General features: G+C 37.4%; 1 protein-coding gene across 1 annotated transcript; it reads left to right on the top strand.

Annotated features, from left to right (window-relative positions):
• The first annotated feature begins 245 nt into the window (after positions 1–245).
• On the top strand, positions 246–9271 carry LOC123530924 (uncharacterized). Its single transcript, XM_053518057.1, has 6 exons — positions 246–449; positions 1445–1628; positions 2236–4614; positions 5799–5936; positions 7303–7901; positions 9081–9271. Exons 1-6 carry the CDS (start codon positions 246–248, stop codon positions 9225–9227), a joined length of 3651 nt encoding a protein of 1216 aa, XP_053374032.1. The 3' UTR covers positions 9228–9271.
• Positions 9272–10059: the final 788 nt, after the last annotated feature.

Raw genomic sequence — 10059 nt, 5'->3', positions numbered from 1 at the left:
ATTTACTTACGATACATATACGTATTAAGTTTCGCCCCTAGCATTTGAATTGCTGGATTTAATGTAAAAAAAACCTATGGTTCAAATCAAAACGCTACAGCTCTCAAGCGTCTATGCACGCTAACGTTGCGCGCCATTCGTAACGTTCCTGTGTGTGACGTCGATATAACGTCTTTAGACATAAACAAGTTTCAAAGAAAGCAATTTTATTTTTAAAGCATGCTCTTTTCAGCTTAATTTACAGAATGAAAAGCGAAGGACAAATCAGTACCGAGAAGTTTTCTGTCGACAGTAGAGACAACACGGACATAGCAAACAGCTCGGATTCAAAAAGGCGCCTGTGTTGTCCTATGACATCCTGTTTGTCTACTCGATTTTCCGCATGCAGAAGAGGAAGCGCAACAGGCGAAATCAACGCCGTGGACAAATTTGACGATATAGACAATATTGTACGTACATTCTTCAATGAATTTTAAATTTTGTTTAGCTATTATAAAGCATAATGTAATTATACTCCCACAAACGAAGTTTGGGAGTAGGGTATATAGGAGTGAGCTTGTCGGTCTGTCGGTCCGTTGGTTTTCATGGTTTTCGGATAATACTTGAAAGGCTTGACAGATTTAAATAAATTTTGGTAGAATTTACACATGTGTAACATAAAATACAGGTCGGCTTCGGAGACTTTGCCTGCAACCACCATTTTTAACGTAGTTATGGCCCCTTTCCAACACTCGTAGCTTTCGGACAATAACTCGTGAAAGGCTTGACAGATTCAAATATATTTTGGTGCACAGGTGTAACGTTATAAAATACAGGCCAAGTTCGACTTTGCCTACAAACCACCATTTTTGGTGTACCAGTAGTTATGGGCCCTTTCAAACTTAAAATTTGCCAAACTCGTGGTTTTCGGTCTCGTTAAAAATTGACAGGTTTAAATAATTTTTGATACACATGTAGGTCTAAATCAGTTTTCAATTTTGTATACAGAAATTAGTATTCTAAATTGGTATTCTATTTTTTCTATACATAAATTGGTATTTATTTTTGTCTAAAAACATCACAAAAATCATTTTACGTTTACCTTAATTATGACAGTACTTTCGAATGATCTTGCCGAAATTTTCGAAAAGCCGGTTACGGATTTGGTGGATCAAAAATAATTTGCGAAGATAAATGCCAATCAATGCCACCTTTGAACATCATATTAATTAAATAGCACTAAAGCTGGTATACAGGAATTTCTGAAACTTGTAAAATTATACTAATATAGGATAGTAAAACAATTTAATATGCCAAATTGTTGATGGGTAATTTTTCATCTAAATTTCATTTTTGCTACTAATTCTATAGCAGCCTGCAAGATCTTCATTATACAAGACTTTCCCAGATATTAAAAATATCCAAATATGTATCTTTTAAACTTATCAGTTGAAATTTTTAACAGGTGGACAATTACAATGAAAATGCGGCTCCGTCTAAAAGGAAATTGCCTCGAAAATCGAAGGGATTAAACGTAAAGAGTAAACTCCGAAAGACTTTCTCAATGTGCTGCGCTCATGGTCAAGACGTATCACTAGATGAGACAGATGCAGATGAATTTGACAGCATTGAACGTGAAAGTCGTGCAGGTAAGGAGGTTCAAACTATCGTTATTAACTCAGGAACGCAAATAAAATGCATACATGTAATACGTTTGCATTTATTTATTAATTAAGTATAAATCACGTCATTAAATTTTGAGACAAATTAAAACTCAGTTCTGTTTTCTTTAGCAACATCTCCGATATACATTTAGTAATATTCATTTGTTTACATTTCTTGAATATGTCGCATACTAGTAACTGTTGTTGCGCTAAGCATTCAGTCATTGTGAAATTTTGCCGGATAAGCATAAATACTACCACCAATCTTGCTGTATGTACACATGTGATGAAAGCGGAAATGTACATTTTTGATTTACACGACACTGAAAAAGTCAGAGATGAAAAGAAACTTTCAAAGCCTGTCGAACAAGTTTTCTTACAGGAGTAACTCGGTCACTAAATAATTTTTGAAATTGGCCACATGTACAATTCAGACGGAGTAGTAATTCAATCTTATTTTGAAGAATTCATTGATAATTCCAAAAGTGCAACACTACCGGATCTGATCAAGACTTTTTTCGACTGATACAATAGTAAAATGAAAAAATAGAGCCTTTTAAACCGAATAACGGAATACTGTCGGCTATTACAGACGAAGATGAGACGAACCGGACTAAAACTACGAGTGATGAATTTGACACAACTTCCGATGAGCAATCAAAGAGTGATGAGGTAAAACCATTACAAAGTTTCTGGAAATTATTGAAACCTTACAATACCATTGACGAAGACCCGAATATGTGCTCAACACCAACAAATGTTCTTCAGGTTTATGCAGCTGATGTTAGCTCATTGATCCCGCAACGTGCAGACATTCTTGGTTCAGGAGACGGGGGTCAAAGGGCCCCGATTTGGAACTTGGTTTCGGACTGTGAATTCTCGGATTTAACAGCTTCAGACAGCCTCACATCGGCAAGTAGTTGCAGTATTTCAGCCCTTCTTGATGAAATAGATGCTGATTGTTGTAGCCCTAGGAAATGCACATATTTAAAGGATTCAAGACCTTGTAATTTTGATAAAGACTCGACTTCTACAGCACCTTTGTCGCAGCCAGACGACGAAAAGACCAGCCTCGCGATTCCAATAAACCAACATCCAATCACTAGCAAAAATTGTGCCAAATCTTCTGAATACCAACATCAATATTGTAAAAATGATACCCCGATTCTAGTAAATCAGCAGCAAATTTCTCGTAAAACTGATCCCACGGTTTCTGTAAATTCAAGGTCAAACGCTGTCAAAAACATGCTCATGCATATTGTAAGCCAGCAACCAACTCATTGCAAAGTCGATGGCACGGTTCCAATTGATTCAAACCAGACTGCTGACCAGAACAACACAATGATTCCTGTAGAGAACCAGACAACCATCAATTCCAATGTTCAAGAAAATCCGCGATCAGCTGGTAGCAAAAACGACCAACAGTTAGTTTCTGACAAAATCGATTCGACAGTTCAAGTAAATTCCCAGCAACATTTTGGCCAAATGGTTACCTCGTATCCTGTGCATTATAAAAACTCAAACAATGGAGCTGTACGGCGGACTACAGAAGCCAGTGTGATTATAAACCATGAGCGTAGATTATTACATATTGTACACACTATGTTATCAAGGGGCGAAATAGAATTCGTTCGGTTACCAGCTAGTTCATTACCCGGAGAAGATGACGGCAAGCTTGTGGAATTTATATATGCCAATAGTGGGTTCTCGCACGAAGAAGCTAGAGATCTAATGAAAGGAATAAACAAATTGATAAATAAAAATGCAATTGTATTTAAATTTTCGGAAAACCTGTCTTCGGGCAAAAGATTTACTGTTTCATCTTTTAATGGAGAAAAGCTGATGCTGAGTCAGGAAGTAACGGCATCCGCTTCCGCAGAAGAAAATAGTTCCAATTTGACAGAAGACATGAATCAAAATGAACAATATTTCGCGCCAGATAGAGAAGAAACAAGTAATACGATTGTCTCCGCTGTTATAAATGATATTTTTGATGCGGCTGATGACTGTGTTACAACATTGAAAGATTACATTACAATGATACATGACGACAGATTTTCCACAGTCTTAGAAGATATACTAACAGCTGGGGAAGGTAGAATTACATCTGTAATGGACTATGTAGATATTCTTCGCGATGGACAGTTTTCCCCAGTGTTGAATAGCATAGTAAGTGTTGATGATGATGATAGCAATACACAGCTTCGGAACTACATACGTACAATCACTGAAGGACACTTTCGTATGGCATTAGAGAACGCTCTGAAAGCTTGTAGCGGAAACAGTTACACTCTTTTAGATTACATCCGAGTAATTCGGGACGAAAATATCATTGAGACGCTCGCTGTAATACTGCTAGCTAGCGACTTACCTGACGAATATGTCCAAGCAATAGTCCGAGGGACATTTGATCAAGAAGCAGACGATATGTCAGATAGTTCAGCAGATGCATCAACTCCACATAGCATATCAGTTCAGGTGCAAAGAAGAATTTCTGCTATCCGCGAAAACATAGCCATTGATCGAAACAGAGCTCGTCGTTCATTTTATGACCTACCTGTTAGAAACGTAGATGGCTTTATATCCCCACTTTCAGAGAACGAACTTCCACGTGCTACCTCATCAAATATTCCGGAAACGGAAGTTCAACTTTCGGATGTCAACGATTCCGATCTCACGTCTGTGTGCGATGGGGTAAGTGTAATTCAGAAAAGAAATGCAAATTGTCACGACAATACTCACCAAGATGCTAATATTCCCTTTGTAGACGATGCACCGTTCCAACAAGGAAACATCGGAAATGAGAAATTGCAGTCAACTAAAGACGAAACACATAAAAGCAAGAACAACTGCGCTAAATGGGCAGTGAGTAAACCTATTGTCCGGCAAAAGTTGTTCAATAGAGAAACATCAAGACCATCAACTAGATATGACTCTGCCCATCAAGCGAAGAACAGAAGTAAGTCAAAATGTAAGTATTTTTGTATCATTTTACTACAAAGCTGGTCAAAGTGAAAACACTTCTTTTCTTAATTCTGATACTAGTACTCGTTGGGTCTAAACACTAAATCATAATTACTCTTCATTAAATTCATGTGTATATTGCAATTTCGTCAAAGGTAAGCAATTATACTTCTGAACAAGCATTATTTAACGGGTACGACAGTGGACCGAGATATTTAGCTAATTTTCAGCAGTTCTATCACCAGATAAACAAACACAAGTGTCCAAAAAATATGGTTTCCATACAAATGTCTAATTTTGAATAGAAGTGGTTCAAGGTCATGACTTATACATGTCAATGCTGAAGCTGAATGTCAAAGGTCGGAAAGAGGTCAAAATCAACTTTTATTTTCCACGTTTTATCTTATACCCCCGGTGTCTGTCCGTCCGGACGTCCGTCTGTCCGTTAGCAATTTCGTGTCCGCTCTGTAACTCTTGAACCCCTTGAAGGATTTCAAAGAAACTTGACACAAATGTTCATCACACCAAGACGACGTGCAGAGCGCATGTTTTGGATGTCTCGCTTCAAGGTCAAGGTCACACTTAGGGGTCAAAGGTCATATCAGTTTGTTTCGTGTCCGCTCTGTAACTCTTGAACTGCTTGAAGGATTTCAAAGAATCTTGGCACAAATGTTCACCATACCGAGAAGACGTGCAGAGCGCATGTTTCGGATGACTCACTTCAAGGTCAAGGTCACACTTAGGGGTCAAAGGTCATATATGACTTTGCTTTGCGTATATTGCTCTGCATTGCAGGGCTATTGTTTTTATTTGGCAGATCCCTTTTTTGTTCTCTTACAATAATTTTGTTTAATTACTTTCCTTTTATGTTACTATAAATAGCTTATTTTGAAACTGTTTTATTATTGGCCGTAGGGAAAAAAACCGGGACCAACATGGATGGTACCTTCAATTTTTAGGTGTATTTTGACATACCTGTACCTGGTAAGGAATTTTTTTGTGGATTTAGAATATTTTTTATGGACTTAGAATTTTTTTTTTCGAATTTCTTCCCTTTGTTGTTCCTGTCCTTTGATCTTCAACAGTCAATTTCTTTAAATAATGCTCCCATCCTCTGATTTAACCCTTCGGGCGTATATTGCCCCGCTCTTGATGAAGTGTTAGGTTAATATATCTATTACCTGTTTTCAGACAAATCATCAACGAATCAGCCATCTTCTGTAACCATAGCAGCTGCAGATGGAAGCTCGAGCCTTGACAATGTTAGTGGGACATCTGAGGTGAAACGTAGCAAGGCAGAACATGCTTTGGACCTTACAGAGAAACAAGGTAATGACTAAACTTGAAACCCGCTAAATCTGCGAGAATGTTAACACAAATTGAAGACACTCCATTAACTGTATCCTTTGTTTACATCGTGTGTTTTCAACTTCCACTTTCTGTTGTACACGCATCAGTTTTATCTACGTCCGTCTTTAAGTCAATTTAGTTTGTTGAAAAATAAGATTCCGTTAGAACTTGTATGAACGTACAGATACTGTGGAAATACTCAATTTCATGGGCATTAAATTTCGTGGTTTCGGCTCAAGTTGCTTTTTCGTGGGGTACGAATTCAGATTTATTAAACTGGGAATTGTGTTTGTTTCTTGAAACTAAATTTCGTAAATGGACACAACGACGAAATCCTTCACAAAACTGAACTCTTACCCTGCTAAATTTCTATAATAAACTTATCCATCTTTCAATTTGGACAGTTTCATTAACTGTTAAAAGTGGTGCTTTGTTTAGCCATATATTGCTTACCAAAAAGATACTAACTGAATGGCAAACAGTGCAGATCACTGCCAGACTGCACGGATATTCAGGCCGATCATGATCTATACTGGTCGCAAAGGTCCAGCATAATAGGGGTTAATGGTTTCACAGTAATCAAATAAACAATACCCAGCTGATTTCAGATATAATTTCTCAACTTTTTTTCAACTTTTTTATAATTGTATCAGAGACAGAAATACTATTTAATAGTCGACGAAAAATATTACGTTTCATAGAATTCTAATATTAATATTAGTAATACACGTTACTTATCTCTGTCTGTCTTTCTAAGTTCTTCTCTGTAGGTCAGAAATTTGCACACTACTTTTTTGTATGGGCAAAGAACAAATGATCAAAAACTTTCCAAGGCTAAACATAAAGCTTGCAGCACAAAGTCCACTTTTCTGTCTTCAAGTCACTGATCTTTCGAATCTGGGTCTACAATCAAAATTTGCTTAAACTTGGTACATAATTTATTGTGACGCCATACTGTACAATGGTCCACAACACTACATCTGTCACAGTTTCTTTAAAAGTTCAAATATGGGTATCAAAATGTATAAATTCCGTGTCCGAACCTTTTCTTTTCCGCTTTAATATTATTTCAGTTATACTAACAGTAAACACATAGGTTGTTTGCATTGCTTTAGATTCAAAGCAATACTGTGGTAATTTTCTATGGTTGCATATTTCTGCCACGCGATAGCTAGGTAGCTGTTACGATATTATTGTAAACGTTCAAGGAATTGTGTGCATTTTTCTGAAAAAAAGTGTTAGTTATTTGAGAAAGAAAAAAATCGCCTTGTATGTGTGAACGTCTAGCTAGCTTTAAACGCTTGGATTCTACATCTGCAATAATTTTAGTTAAATTTCTTGTTAGATTCTGAAGAAACATCAGATACTACAAGCATCCAAGGTAGAATAATAAAAACTGCACGACGACGAACAAGAGGTGTGGCCAGACAAGAAAACGAATCTACACCGTACAGATTTGATCCGGAAACAGTTTCATCAGACGAGAAGAAAGAAGAGAGGCCGACCCAAAATCAACTACCTCCGCTTCACTCTATCGACAGTGCCGTTGTCCCCAGTGCGGATGAGACAACGCCAGTATATATAGAGACGGAGGCAACAATTGATTATGGGCGTTGCGTTGTAGAACCAGGGCACGGGGAACGCCCAGATAAAAAGAAATTACGTGCTGAGATAAAAGAAAAAGTGAAAACAAAAGGAGAAGCAAACAAACATCTAAGACCTGGTAGAGAAAATCACGCTAACGACTACGAAACCATGATGGAGGAGTACCTCGCAGTTGTCATAGATGAAACTAAATATAGAGAGGATGTTGAAAATGAACCGGAAGAACAGGAAGAATGTGCGCGCGCAGCGTCACCTGTCATTCTGAATGCTGTCGATCAGCCACAGGTGCTCGACGACAGAGAATTCCACCTGGTTCCTGAAGAAATCAAAAGAGCAGACGTAAGTAGAAACATGTTAAGGTAGTGGACCCGTAATGACAATCGACAATTCCCGTGAGATAACGTAGATTCTATTATCGTCTGCAATTTACCGCATTCTTCGGACGAAAAAATAAATCCTGTACAGTCAATGGTTTCTGTTCCAATCGGAGAACGTCGAACATACATAGGAAGAAAACATTATCGAACAGAAAGTACTGATTGTTCATTCGGGTTCATTACTTTAATATTCATTTATTTCATATTTGTCACCGTTTTTAGCTAGGAAACTGTTCTTAAGTCATTCGTTTCATTGTTGTTATGAAAAGGTTAATGTCACTGACTTTAAATCGCTTGTCCCCTCATGGCTGTGGGTTCAAAACACAGCAAGGAATGTACAATGGAAAGAAAGCTTTACAGCCGACTTAAGTATAGACCGTCATTGAAAGAGACACTTTTGGTTTTCATCCAGCACCAAAGGCTGGGCAGTAGCCACATTACCTAAATTGTGCCGGTGTGTCTTACAGCCCGACAAAATCAATGCGAATGTGATTTAGGTATTATATGAATATGACTATGTATCTGAAGAGGAAGTTAAATTTGTCTGTACATCCCGCACGAGTGTATACTTATCATGCCCATAAAACAGAAAAAAATGTAAACATCGCCAGGCATGCCTCGTGTTCACAAAAATGTTTCAGCCTCAGCTGAGTTTGGTAACGAAATTTAAATAGAGTTTAATAAATTCAATGTGGAAAGACACAAATGTAATATTCTTTTTATCACATGCAAACTTTTCCTGCTGAAACATCAAACTTTCTTCTTTCTTTACTAATCATAAACCAATTTGAAGCAATTCGACCAACGTCTCCTATACATAAAACGACGTCAACGTCAAAGCTTTATAACGCTAGTGTATTATCAAATCTATGTAATCCCACGACGTCAAACGTGTGATAATTGTTATTTATATCTAAATTGCATGCTTAAATTAAGTGTTAAAATAATGACTTTTTCAATTGACTATTCAGTATTGATTATCATTGATTTAGAAGTCCTAGTAAAATTTGTCATCAACATTTCGATCTCAAACTCAGCTGAGACCGAAAATTATTTGCGAAAATGGGATCAGGTTTTTGCCTTGTTTGTCACAATTCATGCAGAGATTGTTTAACAACACTGATTTTATTTCCATTGTAAGGACCCCTACCTGGAGGACGTGGAAGAAGATTATAAAGTGTCAACGACACCACATTCGAGCAAGAAGGAAAAAAGGAAACAGAAGAATGACAGAAAGAAAGAGAAAAGGTCCAGAAAGGGCGGTCAAACTGTTCTCAAACTGTCGTGATAATTTAAAACTGAAATCAAATTATATAGCCCTGCAGATAGGACAGACAACTGCTGTTATACTGGAATCGTTTATCTATGTTCGATCTTTTTCTCGTATGGGATAAAATAACTGGATGAAGTATCTGGTAAAACAGTTCGCGTCCAGAATAAAATTTACATAAATCTATGATTAATTATTTTTTTTACATTACGATTCAATAAAGTATGTTGAAATATAACGTAAATCAAGTGTTTTGCAGTCTGACTGAAATTGATAAGAAGATTGCAACTTGTAAACTGCCTTTAAAGAATACGTTAAAAGCCACGAATTGGCCGGTTCGCCCCCCCCCCCCCCCCCCCCCCCCCCCCCCCCCTTCAAATTTCAGTTCACATTGTCTTATAGGCAGTCACTGTCCCTGTTCCTATTTTGAACAGACGTCTGCACATTTACTACACCGGAAGTGAAGGTTTCAGGCTTATCAGTACAAACTGGCGTAATGGAGGCATTAATTATTCACTTGGGATGGCTAAACAGAAATAAAATACATGTAAGGCTAGTTTTTGGCTGATGTGTTGACATGTTGGTAGAAAGAAAAAGAGACGGTTATATTTGGTGAAGTAAAACTCAATCTAAGTACGAGATGTATTACCAGGTCACAGCAGTGTGATTGCTGTAGGCGAGTTCACTCAGAAGATACATTACCCCTACTTTTCACTTGATTTTATGTAAATTCTAGCTTAAAACTGCTGTTCTTGTTACTTTTCGGGGGTTGTTTCAACAGGAAAGAAAACGTTAACAAAGAGATTATCGCGCTCGCATGTTTAAACACCTTTTTATATATGCTCATTCC

This window comes from Mercenaria mercenaria, chromosome 11 (genome assembly GCF_021730395.1).
Source record: "Mercenaria mercenaria strain notata chromosome 11, MADL_Memer_1, whole genome shotgun sequence".
NCBI lineage: Eukaryota > Metazoa > Mollusca > Bivalvia > Venerida > Veneridae > Mercenaria > Mercenaria mercenaria.
This window is presented reverse-complemented; position numbering and strand designations above follow the sequence as displayed.

Excerpts from the sequence above, each read along its gene's own strand:
- LOC123530924 (XM_053518057.1), top strand. The coding sequence starts at position 246 with ATGAAAAGCGAAGGACAAATCAGTACCGAGAAGTTTTCTGTCGACAGT. Across the intron at positions 450-1,444 it reads TTGACGATATAGACAATATT|GTGGACAATTACAATGAAAA; the intron begins GTACGTACATTC and ends AATTTTTAACAG. Across the intron at positions 1,629-2,235 it reads TGAACGTGAAAGTCGTGCAG|ACGAAGATGAGACGAACCGG; the intron begins GTAAGGAGGTTC and ends CGGCTATTACAG.